This window comes from Protobothrops mucrosquamatus, unplaced genomic scaffold (genome assembly GCF_001527695.2).
Source record: "Protobothrops mucrosquamatus isolate PMUCROS unplaced genomic scaffold, P.Mucros_1.0 scaffold35, whole genome shotgun sequence".
Lineage (NCBI taxonomy): Eukaryota > Metazoa > Chordata > Lepidosauria > Squamata > Viperidae > Protobothrops > Protobothrops mucrosquamatus.
The window spans coordinates 1,918,814-1,934,216 of NW_015386419.1; the positions used below are offsets into that span (position 1 = coordinate 1,918,814).

General features: G+C 38.5%; 1 protein-coding gene across 1 annotated transcript in view; it reads left to right on the forward strand.

Annotated features, from left to right (window-relative positions):
* Positions 1 to 14,317: 14,317 nt before the first annotated feature.
* Positions 14,318 to 15,403, forward strand: part of KIAA1614 (KIAA1614 ortholog) — a 35,770-nt gene continuing 34,684 nt past the window's right edge. The window contains exon 1 of the mRNA XM_029283200.1: positions 14,318 to 15,269. Coding sequence (XP_029139033.1) covers positions 14,318 to 15,269 — 952 coding nt within the window. The remainder of the gene's footprint in view (positions 15,270 to 15,403) is intronic.

Sequence of the window (15,403 nt, forward strand, 5' to 3'; positions counted from 1 at the left end):
ATTTTTGATTGACACAAGCAATTGTGCTTTGTAGAAAAATAAACAAAAGCTCGCATACTGGAAGTTGAGGCATGTGTTCAGGAAAAAGTATAATTCTGGTGTCTAAGGAGGGAATCATTCCTGTAGTAAATTACATTGTGTTATTCTGGACTTCGGCTTGAAATTGATCACAAGCCTATACAGAAGTAGTAGAAGAAGCAGCTTTGTATAGATCATTTACTTTTAAAATATTTTAAAAACATCAGACAATTTCATCATTAAGGAAGTCAGTCTTTCCCCCTCCTCCCAAAAAACCCCACTTAATTGGACAAAAATGTGTCCAGTGTATTTATTTTCTGTGGAGAAATGCTGTATATAAATTAAGTAATCTTTTCAGCATCTAGATATATCTAAGCTTCAAGAGATGCACATGAACATTTTTAATCCATGATTGTGTTCTCACATTTTTATTTTCAAGGAAGCATTATTGATAAAGCCTCTAATCTTGTAGTATCATAAATGTGCAAAAAACAGGGAAGAAAAATGTAACTTGGTTAGGAAGATTTCCTGTTAATGTATAACAAATTTGATCTCTTGTCTATCCCATTTTTCTCTAAGGGTCATAAAAAAGCCGGAAGGCATAAATTGAAATTCTAGATTTTAGAACTTACTATTATAGTTAGATCTACAGTCATTTAATTGGTCAGGTACAGTTGCCAGGTAAGACAAAACTATTTCCTTTTGCTGAGTTAGGTAATTGCATTAGTCCCCTGTATCAGTTTTGTTAAATCTTTCTGCAAATCAGTTGTGTTAGAAGAAATTGTTCTGGCTTAGTGGGTTGTTAGTTTTTTTTTGGGGGGGGGGGAACTGGTTATTAAAAAGGAAGAAAGATTTCTTTGAGAGAGGAACCATTTTTATGCTTTTAATACCTTCCCCTATATTATTTTTTTTTGCTCCTTATATCAATATGAGTAATTTAACATGAGACAGCAACAATGTTGCCTAAATATTTCTGTTCTGATTGGAAGGTGCGCATTTAGATATATCCTGTCTCCAAATCTTTATTAATGCAATGTTGAAAAACCACATTTTTCCTTTCTTTATGCTGCTGGAGTAGGTAAAGGAGCTATAGGTTGATAATTAGGCTATGAACTGCAATCTTCGTATCTGTATATGCAAATAGATGAGTCCATTTACCATGCTAAACTCTAAATTGTCTCCACCATGTTTAAGCATCAGCCTTATACTGTAAGAATTCTTCAAAAAGCGATTGGAGATGGCAACAGACTTGCCTTTTGAGATCCAACTTTGCCCTGCTGCTATATTGAGATATATCTCATTCCCATTTTTCACCTTATTGGTGTGTTGGTCTAAATAATTATATATTACAAAACCCTGAGCTGTAGGTGTCAAAAGTAACTATGGAATGTGATATAGTCCTCTTGTGGGTGCTTTTCTCTTTACTTTCTTTCTTTCTCTATCCCCTTCTCCACTCCTCTTTCTGGTTCAGTGGAAAAGGTGAAGAAAAGACTTGCCGCTTGCTTGGACTCATAATGATGTTTTCTGTGATTGCGCTTTTAGCTGTCTCCTTCTCCCTCCCCTATTCTCCCCCCCCCATGGATATAAGACTTTCCTGAAGTGTGGAATTAACTTTCTTGATAAGTAGGTTTAAAAAATGCACAATGTGGTACTGTTTCATAGTTCTTAGATGGTTGTATAAAAAGAGTTAATGTGGTTTGTGCTTTAAAAGGAATAAGTGATTGATTTATTAATCTGTCTTTTTCATTATTACAAGCTTTGTTTTCCAATGACTACTTGCCTGTTTTGTACATTATATGTGTCTTTAATGGTTGATTTTTTTCTTACACATTGATGCTGATCACATCAAGCACACAGATCACACCTGTGCAAGCCTTATGTAATTGGGTAGGGCATTCACAGAACTATTTTTACACATTTATTACTTACAGATTAGATTTCTATTCTGCCTTTAGGGCATATTGTAAATAATTGTAATTAGGATACATTTCTATCAACGCTGACCATGTTTGTTTCCTTTTTAAACAAAAAATGCTGGTGAGGTTGAACTTTAAAAAGTGAATATTATTTTTTCACTATCTGAGTGACATAATTGATGCTCCCCAGTAGGTCATCTGTGTAATTCTCATATCATTTGAACCTGAGCTATTGGAGAAAGGAATCCCATATTAGTGTTGTCCAAGTATATCATCCATTAAATTCAACTTTCCCAAAGGATAGCAGCCATGTTATTCTTTTGCAGCAAAAACAAGAAAGAAATCCTGGGTTACTTAAAGATACATGATGCCAGGTTTGTATTCTCATACACTCCAAAGTACCTTTTTTGAATCAATTCGAAAGTGCTCTACGGTTCTAATGTGTAACACGGTGCTAAAACAGCCCTTCCAAAAGCTAGGGAACAAATGTTATTTTCAGATACAACAGCTTTTATTTATGAAAAGCATTTAGCACTGTTTGGACAATGAAGGCCAGTCAGGAAGTGGAATAATTAAATCCAATGGTCTTCTATCTAGGATATAATGCTTATTTTCCAAATTAAGGAAATTGAGCTTCCTCGCTTTTTAATTGCTAATATGCTGGTGCACAGACTTAGAGTAAATAGTATCAACACTAAGAACAAAACACATGCATCAATATAGACTTGAAATATGTAAGATTTTATGACTAGCATAAAGGGACAGATCAGCAGCGTATTCACACTAGAGATTGCATCTGGCATATCTAATTTTAAAAAGCTTACCATATAGGTCATTCTCACACATTTCAGTGGTCATAATGGAGTTAATTATATTTTTAATCTATCTATTGGGTAGAGTGGGCAGTGAGCATGGTTCATCCCGAAATAGAACAATTTGGCCATTTTGTTTCAAAATCTCAATAACAGTAATCAAGGTCCGATGGCTCAGGTTTGTCTGCTATAAAAAGGTAAAGATCTCCCCTGTTCAGCCATGTCTGATTTTAGGGGGCGGTGCAAGAACAGGAGCTCACCTCATCATGCAGTACTTGAGTTCCAAACTGCCAATCTTCAAGTCAACAAGCCCAGTGTCTTAACCACAAGGCACTGCACCCAACTTGTGCCAATACTGTCGCTGTTAATATTGAATCTCCCTTATGTTACCCCATTGTAATACTGTTTCTGGCACCATCAATTGGGATAGGAGCAGCAGAGTAAAACATGTTCTGATCAACTTAATGCATAGAGGAGAATTGTAGTCGTTTGTTTTTAAGGTGTAAAAATACTAAAACAATCATTTAGCACTTGGACATTTGTACACAATGAAATACATATGTAGCTGTACATGTAAGGCTGGACAGCGTTTTTTCCTTGAAATTTGCATTCTTTGGAGAAAATCTGTAGTTTCATGCCAACTATAAAAGGGTCCAGAGATTAAATTGACATGGGTCCATCGATTTCATCATTTTAACCATTATCTTTGCATCTCCCTGTTTAAAACATTCCTTCAGTCTGTTAGTCAATCTCATTGGCCAGAATCTAAATTATTTAAACTGATTATTTGCACAGATAGTCCTCGATTTACAACCATTCATTCAGTGACCATTTGAAGTTATAATGGCATTGAAAAAAGTAACTTACCACCGATTTTCACACTTACGAGCATTACAGCATCTCTATGGTATCACATGATCAACATTTGGGTCCTTGGCAACCGGCATATATTTACTACAGTTGTGCCCCAAGGTCATGTGATCATCATTTGCAACCTTTTCAGCCAGCTTCCAACAACAGAGTCAAAGGGGGAAGCCAGATTTGTCTAATGACTGCATGATTCAGTTAACATGCAGTGGTTTGCTTAACTACCATGGCATGAGTCGTAGATTTGACTCACTTAACAACTGCCTTACTTAGCAATGTAAATTCTGATTCCAGTGCTGATTGTTTAAGTTGAAGACTACCTCTGTTGGGGTTTGTTTCTAAAGGCAGAAGTTTCAAGGACTTGAAAGGGCACAGACTTTGATAAAACTTCTTTTCCTTCAGTAAGCCTGAAGGCTGCAAAAATTCCTACTAAAAACTTTGCAGTCAGAAATCAGTATTTTATCTTACAAACAGGCACATACCTGGATGACAAAGTATGCATTTCTTCTGCCATCCTTATATATTAAAAACCCCAAACAATATTGTAATTTCCCTTACTATTCTGTCACACATGTCCTCCAACATCATAAGCATGCTGACAAAATTCTGCAATTGATGCTATTCCATCTTCACTTTGATTTGATGACATTTGGAAGTGGGGAGAATACTGGAAATCGAAGCATTTCTTTAGAATTAATGAATGGAGGAAAAGACCTCACATTTAGCAGAATTTAACAGGTTTGATATCAGGCAGGCCCGTTTTTAGAAAGCAAAGCTAATTGGCAGCATTTATTGTAGCATTCCCTACACACTGAAGTCAACAGTCATGGAAGGGTCAGGAGTGGATTAAAACAATTTCATAATCCTAGTGATTTTCTTTTTTTATCAGGATTATGAAACCAATCATGAATATCAAAAGCCACAGCTTAAACCAGCCCCTTGGGACATATGCCTTGTAGTGATGGGTACAGGAGACAAAGCAACCAGTAGGGCAAGAATGAAAAGCTATTCTTCATTTTATTTAGTGAGATTCTTCTTTTGAATTCAAAACAGTTTGAGGGTTGCTGATTTAATTGAGGTAGCTGATGATATCCAGGTAAGACACTTTAAATTATTACATTGTTCTTTTTGCAACAAAGCCAAGGACAGGAATGAATATTGCTTGCTGAATTGTTTTGCATTTAGGATTTAGGAAATCTAAACCATTCCACAAAGAGTGATTTTTTGATATCAGCTTATCAGTTGTGGCAAAGCTACTGATATAAGCAAAATATTTCTATAAATGTATCTAAATATTGGGGTTATGTAAATATACTTGTTAGGAATAATCTAGACATTACAACTTAAAATATTGTTCCCACATTACACCGTGTTAATTGATCACTAACAAACCATACACATATTTTATAGCTGACTATCAAATATTGCCTTGCATAAATGCCTTATTGTCCTATTTTTTTTAAAAAAAAACACTCTTACTGGTAGTGTACTTTCCTATGGGAGACAAACACTGTACAGTAAGAAGATGAAAATGCCAAATTGAATTAAGAGTAAAAGAGAAGATACATGCAAAGTAACCTCATCTGGTCATTAACACTTCAACTGTTTGCCAAAATAAATAAATAAATTTGAGCATTGTTTGTACCCTTTTGCCTAGTGTGAATATGACTACTGTCTCTATTGAACTGCTGCCTTTAAAAGTTAGCTCTCATAGGAAAGGTCCTCATCAGTGTCACTTGAACAGCACTAAAACCTCTTATTAAGGCTACATTAGGAGGAAGCGCATTTAGACATTTTAAATACTACTGTACATTAAGTGATTGATTTATAGCCCACCTTTTTTTGTACAAGCAAAGTGGCTTCTAAGAATGTTTTTTTAAAAATTGTATCAGCAAAACCAATGCAATTAAAATCAGTAGCATTAAATCAATTAATAGGTAAAAGCCTAACAAAAGAGATGGGTTACTACCGTTTTTTGTTTAAATATTAGGAGGGCAGGATCCATCTTCCACTGCTTGGGAACTCCCCAGGAAAATGCTGTCTCTCACATACTTCAAGTAACTCACTTCTGGCAACAGCAGAGGCATCTGAGAAGAGCCTCCCCTGCTGATCCAAGGAATCAGAAAGTTTCATAAAGGGAGAGGGGGACCTGTAGATAGTTAAGCCCTAAATTATTTGGATCTGAAAATTAACACAAGCATTTTAACATGTACTTTACAAGCAAGCAATAGTCGGCACAGATCTTTCAGTGTAGGCATCTGTTAGCTCTGAGCCTTTTACTGCAGTCTGCACCAAATACAATTTCTAGACTCTTTTCAAGGATAGCCCAAAGTAAAGTTTATTGCAGTGGTCAAGGTAGGTTGCAACCAAGATATGGATGTCTGTTGCTGAGTCTGACTGACTGAAGAAGGGTTACAGTTAGTACTTTATGCAAATGCATCCCTTGCTGTAACTGCTACCTTCCCATCCACAGATAAGGGATGCTCAAAGTGTACTCCTAAACTTACCTTGCTCTTTCTGGGGGCATCCCCCAACTCAGATTAATATTTGGTTATTAACTCCTATACACTGTATTTAATGCATCTAAACATGGAGAAGAATCTCAGTGTTCAAGTTCAGTTACTTGAAGCCGGATGAATTGTAAAGACCTTGGTGTGAATCTTATCTCTGCTGTGGTTTCACTAGAAGTCATTTGCGTAACCACCCCTGAAACTCATGACCGAATGATACCTAGCCTAAGTATGTGCTACTGAAGCAAGTGCATTATTTCCCTCCTGAACACTCTTGCCCCGACTCCCCTTTCTCGGTGATTTCATTTATCATTCATTTTTTATTTTAAGTTACTCTTAAATCCAAGACACACTAATGTGTACTTTTAAGAGATTCATGGCCCCAAATGTAACTTTCTTTTCCATTTACATGCCTGATATTGCTATCACAAATTTTCAGATTTTTGTTGCAAAGAGAAAGCAAATTAAAATGTTACAGATCAATGCCTGCTCCTTCATTTGTTTTAGAAAATGCAGTTACTTAAGAAGATGTAGTATTACATAAACAAGCCTTAGTTGTTTCAGAATACTACATTTCTTTTTGAAACAAGGTCTCAGAGTTGTGTGTATTGTCATTTACTGTAGTTGTTGCCAATTTTTCATGACCCAATATGGAAATAATTTCATCATATTACTAACTCTTTGTGATATTTTGTAAGCTTATGCTTAGTTATCAATTGTACAATCTAGAAATCTTTTCTTCTGTCAGACTCTTCCAATTGCCTTCTATTTTCCCCAGATCAGGATCTTCTCTTGCATGTGCATTGTATATCCAAGATATCTGAGCTTTAGCTTCATTTAGCTTTGTTTAGCTTCATTTTTGGAGAAAGCTACCGAATGATTTCTCCTTGTAGCACAAGGTATTTGTCAACAATTTTCTTTAAGTACATTTTTTCTTCATCTAACTTTGTCTTTTATATAGTAAATGTTATTAAAAATAGAAGCAAAACTAAAAAATAAAATATGATTTAAAAAAGGAAAATATATATAAAGAAATTACTACCCTTTCATCACAAGTATAAACAGTTTTGGTAACATTACCTTCTCTTAAAATATAACAAATGACCTCTTCTTCCACATCTCATCTCTTATCTATAAACAAACCTATAAAATCTCATTATTTAGTCTTAATCAGCAAAAGTCCAATAAGGCTTAGCAGAGTTAACAATATCTCAATTTTAACCTGGATCAAATAAACCAACTTTATATTCCTTTTTCTTTTAACAATCTTAATCTTTAATGCTGTAGGAGAAGAGCAGGCAGAGTTGAGGGGCAGAGTAAAACACCTCATCAGTTTTAGATTTTTTGTGTTGTCACAAGAGATCCAAGTCCAATCCCCCATTGAATTCTATTGATCCTTACCTAGTGCCAATTTAGTGCTTACCATTAATTGACCAGATATTTGTGTATAGGGTTCAATAAATTGCTTATGCTGCGATCTACATGAATGGTCCTGATTCTTTACACTGACAAATCCCTTCCAATAATTTCCTAGAATTTGATTTCTTTTCATTATTTTGGTTCCTTCTCACAAAATTCTTCAAAACTTTAATACGTTTTTTTAACAAGTCTTGTGAATCCAGTTTATTTATGTATTTTGAAAGTAAAAGTCTACAGAGTAGTCTGGCTGCCAGCAGTTGCTAGTGCATTTCGTTCCATCTGTCATGTTATCCAGGATGCACCATGAGGAGGCGAATTAGTTTTACACCCCTGTAAATCCAGTATGGCAACTATCTTTTAGTTTATTATTTGTATATCCCTTATTATGAAAACAACAGTATGTCCTGTATAGCATTTTTTCCCATATCATTCTTGTAGCCTATTATTTTTAAATCCACATTTAAATCAGTCTCTGTCTTGACTGGTAAAACTTGCTCCTCTTCCATATCATTTTTAAAACACAGTCTACCTACAATGGCAGATATTCTTAAAATTAACTCCTGAGTCCACTGTTTACAAATATCCTCCAACATAAAAGTGTTTTGTTCCATTCTGTATTAGTGAGTCAAATTTAAGTGCACTTCTTTTTAAATGTAATCTTTAGTTCCTTCTGATCTTGCTAATATCCAATCTTCAAAATCCCATTCTATCACTTTTTTAAAAATTCAAAACAACCAAGATCTTTTCCAAAATCAAAGTTCTTATCACCATTTGCTGTTTATTCTAAAAAAAAATATTTTTTTAGTCCTTAAGTTTGTTTTTAAAATTTATTTTGCTGGTATTTTTTTTTTAAAAAACTTATCTTTTTGAAGATTCCTAATATCTGAAATGCAATTAACAAGCAATTTCTAAAAGTGATTAGAAAAGGAAATATGCAAACTCTGTGTCCATAAAGGTTCTAACCATGGTTTGGGCAGAAATGGTATGGGCAAAAATGGTGTTCCTTCATTTCCCAGAATTCTAAGACCACTGAAGATCACTGTCTTGCGGTCTCCTCATGAGGAACAGCTGTCTGGAGTACTTGTGGGAGATCCCAAATCCTCTCTTTTTTCAGAAAGGTATTTCAAAGAGCTGATTTATTTGCCAGCTTTTCATTATGCCACCAACTTTAGTTCACCATTTCTTCTCTTTAAGTCCATCCAACTTTGTCTTATGCTACAACTGGGAAAACCAATACAAGTAATCCTTAACCAGCAACGATAATGGAGCCTGCTCATTACAGTCACGAGTGTGATAGCTGTTAAATGAGGCACCCACATGATCGCTTTGCTTAATGACTTTCCCCAATGGGGTTATTAAACAGAGCATAGGGTGCCTGGGGGTGGGGAAGACCCTAGGGTGCCTAGTGCAGGCCTTGCTCCTGACCTTCCAAGGACTCTCCCACCCCAAGGGACCATGTGCTCCAGTTCCCATCCCTCAGGGTCCCCACAAGGGCCATCCTCTGTGGGCACCCCAAGGTACCACATGCTCAGAACAGCCACAATTCAAAGAGTTTCTTTCTAGCCCAGGGTGGGGAATGAAGGCTGTGTGCTATGGGGAGAAATCACTACCATCTCTCCTCTTCCAACTGCCACAACAGATCCCAATCATTCAAACCAAGACTTTGAGAAAGCAAAGGCAGATCACAGGACTGATTGAGGGGTGGGGGACAGGAGGAAGCCACCATCTTTACAGGCAGGTGGAGGCAGAGAGCAAGGAATAAGACATCAAATGGATTCAAGTGAATGGCATCAAATCCTGCTCAGGGTCCTGCTCTGAAATTCCTTGACTTTTTAGCAATGTCTTAATGTTTGTAAGCCACCTGGGGTTGCTCAAAGTGAGATGGGTGTCAAACAAATCAAATCAAATCAATAAATAAATATCACTTGGCATTGAAGCAGCAGTTAGAAGTTGGAAGCCTGTCTGCTTTGCCTCCACCAAGTAACTCCCTTAGACATTACCTCTCTTCTTCCAACCTCACGTTCACTAAGGGATGTCTTATTCCCTGCTCTCCACTTGCACATGCTTGTAAGGAACTTCCACAAGATAAGCTCTGGAGTTTCTAGGTGATGGGGGTGGGACGTGACAAGGTGGGAAGCAGGTCCAAGACCTGTGGGGGCCCCAAGTGGCAGAATGGGGGGGGGGGTAAATGGGCAGTTAGGGCTTGTGCAGCCTCCCTATAATCAACCCTAAGGGCTGATGTAGGGATGCTGCAGTGGCCATATCTTTGAAACCAGGTCATAAGTAGCTCTTCCCGGGGGATATAAGTTTGAATGGTCACTAAGGGATCAGTTGTAAGTCAAGGACTACCTTATGTATCTTTGTTGCTGTGATATCTCTGCACGTTTAATATTTAACCATTGGAAGGGACCTTGGAGGTCGTCTACTACTCCAATCCCCTGCTCAAGCAGGAAACTCTATACCATTTCAGATAAATGGTTGTCTGGTCTCTTCTTAAAAACCTCCAATGTTGGAGCACCCATAATTTCTGGAGGCAAGTTGTTCCACTGATTAATTGTTCTAACTGTCAGGAAAGTTCTCCTTAGTTCTAGGTTGTATCTCTCCTTGATTAGTTTCCATTGCTTCTTGTCCTGCCTTCAGGTGCTTTGGAGAATAGACTGACCTTCTCATCTTTGTAGCACCCCCTTAGATATTGGAACACTGCTATGTCACCCCTAGTCCTTCTCTTCATTAAACTCGACATATCCAATTCCTATAACCATTCTTCATATACTTTATCCTCTAGTCCCCTAATCATCTTTGTTGCTCTTCTCTGCACTCTTTCTAGAGTCTCAACATCTTTTTTATATTGTGGTGATCAAAACTGGATACAATATTCTAAGTGTGGTCTTACAAGGCAATATAAAGTGGTATTAACACTTCATAAAACCTTGATTCTATCCCTCTGTTAATGCAGCTTAGGACTGTACAGGTAGTCCTCAACGTATGATCACAATTGAGCCCAAAATTTATGTTGCTAAGTCAGACATTGGTTAAGTGAGTTTTGCCCCATTTTATGACCTCTCTTGCCATAGTTGTTAAGTGAATCATTGCAGTTACATTAGCAACATGGTTGTTAGGTGACTCTGGGTTCCCACTGACTTTGCTGGTCAGAAAGTCGCAAAAGGTGATCACATGACCCCAGGATACTATAACCGTCATAAATATGAACCAGTTGCCAAGCATCTGAATTTTGATCACGTGACCACGGAGATGCTGCAGTGGTCATGTGAAAAATGGTCATAAGTCACTTTTTCAATGCTGTTGTAACTTTGAATGGTCACTAAATGAACTGCTGTAAGTCGAGGACTACCTGTATTGCCTTTTTTGGCAGCTGCAGCACACTGCTGGATCATATTTAAGTGATTGTCCACTAGGACTTTGAGATCCCTCGCACAGTTACTACTATTGAGCCATCTATTCTATACTTGTGCATTTGGTTTTTCTTGCCTAAATGTAAAGCTTTATTTTTCTCACCACTGAATTTCATTTTATTAGATAGGGCCCAGCGTTCAAGTCTGTCAAGATCCTTCTGTATCTTGAGCCTATCTTCTAGAGTTTTGGCTATTCCTGCCAGCTTGGTGTCATCTGCAAATCTGATGAGTTCCTCTTCTATCCCCTTGTCTAAATCATTGAAGAAGATATTGAAGAGTACTGGACCTAAGACAGAGACTTGGGGTACCCCAGTGCATACTTCCCTCCATGTAGATGCTTTTTGTCTAGACCTGCCGTAGCCATTTTCAGAAATAACAGACATTTGTTCATTTTCTGACTACAGTTATCATCTTGATGAATCTTTGAGCCTCAAAAAATAAACATATTACTACTTCAACTACTTCTATTTATACTAGGTTGGCATTGCCTATTGACATTGCCTTAGAGATTTATGTTGATCAACACTTTTGCCTCTATTCTTTTACCTTCCAGAAGAGGTTCTTTAAGTGGCATCAGCATATCTGGATTTTGCTCAGCAATTTTTATTTCAATTTCTTCTGCTTCTCATCTACCATGTCTCATGATATATGTATATACATACATACATACATACATACACACACATACACACACACACACATACATACACACATACATACATACATATATATATAATATAAATTAAACACGTGTATTAGGCTACTTACATATATTAGATTATTTCCTTCCTGCAAAACTGCCTCTACATGTTGTTGTTTTTCTAAATCTTTGAATTTAGAAAAAAATATAATTCTAGCCAGGTTTTTGTAAAAAAAATAATAAAAGGAAGCTAAACTAAAGAGCATTCCTGAATAACACTCAGAGATGGTCTAACTTGCCCTCACCCCTCCTCTTGTCTGCTGTCTCAAAATGCTCCTCAGTAGACTAGGAAAAAGATGTGGCCTTGAAGTATAGAGTTACAGACTGTAAATATGTTAAGAACATTCTTTGGCCAGTCAAGGGGAATTATATTTGAATGAAATTCCCTGGGCCACATTGGTACCTTTTTCCCACCCACCCCCCCCGGCCCTCCTCCTCCTCCTCCTCCTCCTTCCGCTGGACGGCTCCACTGAGCCGTCGCCATGGCAACTCAGAGCCCTGCTAAACAGGCAAGGCTTTGGGAGCAGCCTGTTCTTGTGGTTAGCGGGAATGATTGTTGGTTGGATTGCCTGGTATGCAGCTTCCAGCAGTCCAAACGCCCGTTCTGGCTCCCAAGGCGAAGGCTTTCCTTGTACACAGCTGGCTGGCTGGCTGGAAGAAGCAGAGGGGGGGGAGGAGGAGGGGGGAAAGTGGGAGGAGAGGTCATACTGCTGCTGAGAAGAGTTACTCCAACTCCAGCCAAGGAGGCGGTTCCCCCCCCCCCCCACTTTTGCCTGCCTTCGCATCTCGCTTTCTTTGAGGGAGGCGACGGGCCGAAAGCCCCTGCAGGAAGCAGCGTTTCTCTGCGCGTCGAGACGGGCTGAGGCCTAAAGGGGGCTCGCTTAGTTCACTAACTTTGGCAGAGCCGTAGATCCCCCGCCTGAGGATTGGAGGCTTCGGCTGCTCTGCTCTCTCGCCTGTTCTCGGCTCCAAACGCCGCGTTGAGGCCTCTTGCCAAGGTCCCGGGCACTTTTTCTAATGAGCGATCCGAGCGTGGGCCGTCAGAAAGCGGGAGACAAACACACCTCGCTCGGCAATATTCATTTGAAAAGATGATCCGCATCTCGGAGAGCCGGAAGGAGGAAGCTCGAAGCAAGTCCTCTTTTTCTTGAGAATTAATTTAGTGCCTCCTTTCTTCAGTTAGCCGGTCTCTGAGAAATGGGCAGCCATTCTCACAAACCTTTTTGCCTTGGATGAACTTAGTCTTCCCAAGAAGGTGAGTTTTCGGAGCGGGCGCTGAAGCGCTCCTTCCCCTTTCTTTTCCTAGGAAGGAACTTCCAAAAGCTGGGTGAGTATTTCTGTTGGTCTCCTTAGGAGATGGTAACGTTGTTGCTCTTCCACTGAAACTTTTCATCTCCTGCTCTTTTCTTGCTAAAGTGCATGGAAAAAAGTTTCCCCTAGTTAGAATCTGGGCAAGGATTGGAAGGAGAATGCCCCATAAGTTTATAAATTAAGGATTTATGCTCAGTAAGGTTCCCTAATCAAAAGGTGTTGAGTGTTAAACCAATAATTTTGCAGTCCTTTAGAGAAAAGGGAGTCTGTTTAGTGCTACAGAGTTGATGTTTTGCTTAGTTTGGGTGTAGGCAAATTTCCTCTCTAACTTCTTTGGGAGGTAGCCTGGCCCCAGAGACCGAGTTGCTGAAATTATTACTGGGCCATATCCAATATTTACAAGAGTTCAGCCCTTATTTCTAATCATGAAGTAGAATTCCTATAAAATGTTCCTCTCTTTTGCATTGCTCCTCGGCTTCAATTCCACACTTTCACATCTTGCTCCTGAAATATGCTTGAGAGCACACTTCCTTTAACTGTTTTCCAATAACATCCCTTGTTAAGCTGCTAAATATGTTTCATCCCAAGGCATCTCAAATGTCTTACTTCTGAGCCACTCTACTTTTGAAGGAAGCTATTTTAATTACCTTATTATAAGCTTATAACCTTATAATATGGTGGCCCCCAGGGCATTGTGTCCAATGGCCAGAAGCAAGCTTTTGTGATGCAATAACTTCAGATACACATTTGCTTCAATAACTATAGATATATACTCAGAACCATGCCTGCCTGCTGGGTTGTGGAGTGTAGGAACTGAATAAAGGAAAAGTTTAGGGCCCTGAAAAATAATAGGGCTCTGGTTAGCAGAACCAGAGCAGACTAGGTAAAATATTAATATACAACATAAACCTACAAAATTGGAAGCTTTTAATTTGTATAAAGCTGTACAGGTTGTAAAGTTCAGATTTTCTTGGCAAAAATGTAATGTAACGTTAATGTAGTTATTTAAATATTTTAGCAGGCAATAGAAGCATTGTTGTCAGCAATAATGAGAGAGGTCTTTAGGGCACCAGAGTTTTCCCTTTAAGGAAATTAGAATACAGTGTACATAATTAATGACATGTGAATTTGCTGGAGTTCAGATTATATTGTACAGAACTTTGCATACTTTGGGGAGTATTAGTATTTTTAGTATACAGCTCTGTGCAAAGGTCTTTCCCCAGACAGAAGGTATCAGCCCATTCTAGCAGATATTAACTTTGGAAAATGTTCTCAAGCAAAGCAAGCAGGTTTTGCTCAAACAATTTTTGTTTTTCCCCCAGAAGGTTTGTTATCAGCTGGACACAAGACCATGGAGGAAAATTTCTCTCCTGAAGAAAGAATAGGCAGCCTAAAGCAGTGTGCTAAAAATACTTCTAGACCCAAACAGCCTGACAAGTGCCCTGAACACGTAAATAATTTTTCTCTTAGTGGGCCAACTTGGATTCCAGTGGGACACAAAGGGTCTGTAAGTAAGTCCACCTCTGTTTTGGAGTCCAAGGTTAAAGCTCTTAAAGAGAAAAGGAACCTCATAAACAAGCGAACTGAAGCAACATCCCAGGAAGAGGCTTCTCTAAAGAAGCTTAAAGCATGCGACGGAAAGCCACCAACAGACCCTGCTCTTCAAAATGCAGTAGTGGAGCCACAAGCTCAAATCCGCACTTATTTGACAGATTTGCTGCTGGACAGCACTGAGTACCCACATCAGTTGCAGGAGGAATCTCAGGGAACAGTCCTTCCAGAGCCATACATCAATGATTTTGACCCACAATCTATGGAAACAGGAGAGCCCACAGGCATGAGCTTACCAAAAGAATTCAGGAGGCTGCCCGGAAGAGACATACCAGATAAAAAGTGTTCTTTAGAAAATGCCACAAACAAGACATCTTTAAGTGCCATCTCTGGAATTGGCTCTTTGAAAGACCTTTCCTTTATTCCAAAATCTTTTGAAGAAACAAATGGTAAAGAAAACCATCTAATTCGCCCTAAGGAGTTTGACGGCAGTTCTTTTATGAAAAGGAATGACACGTCTGAGATGGCATCAGCTGGGAGGATATGGAGAACAGAGAGCTGGGACAGTCTTGGCAGTAGCAGCAGCAATGTCAGTACTTTATCTTTAGCAGAGAGAGTGGAAAGAAACCGGTCTAAGTTGCAGGAGATGCTGAGCACATCACAGTTGAACAGCCGTTGCTCACAGGAACCACATACTTTGGATACTTACCGGAAGGAAACCCAAAACCTTGGAAATAATGGGCCTAATAATGGTATGTTGATGTGATGAAAATGGGGTGATAAAAATGGAAGTTTGGATAGGTGATAAAATGTCTCAGAAACTATTACAGCAAGAAAATCTGTAACATAACCAGCTCCCTCTCCTTTTTTTTTTCACAGTTCATCT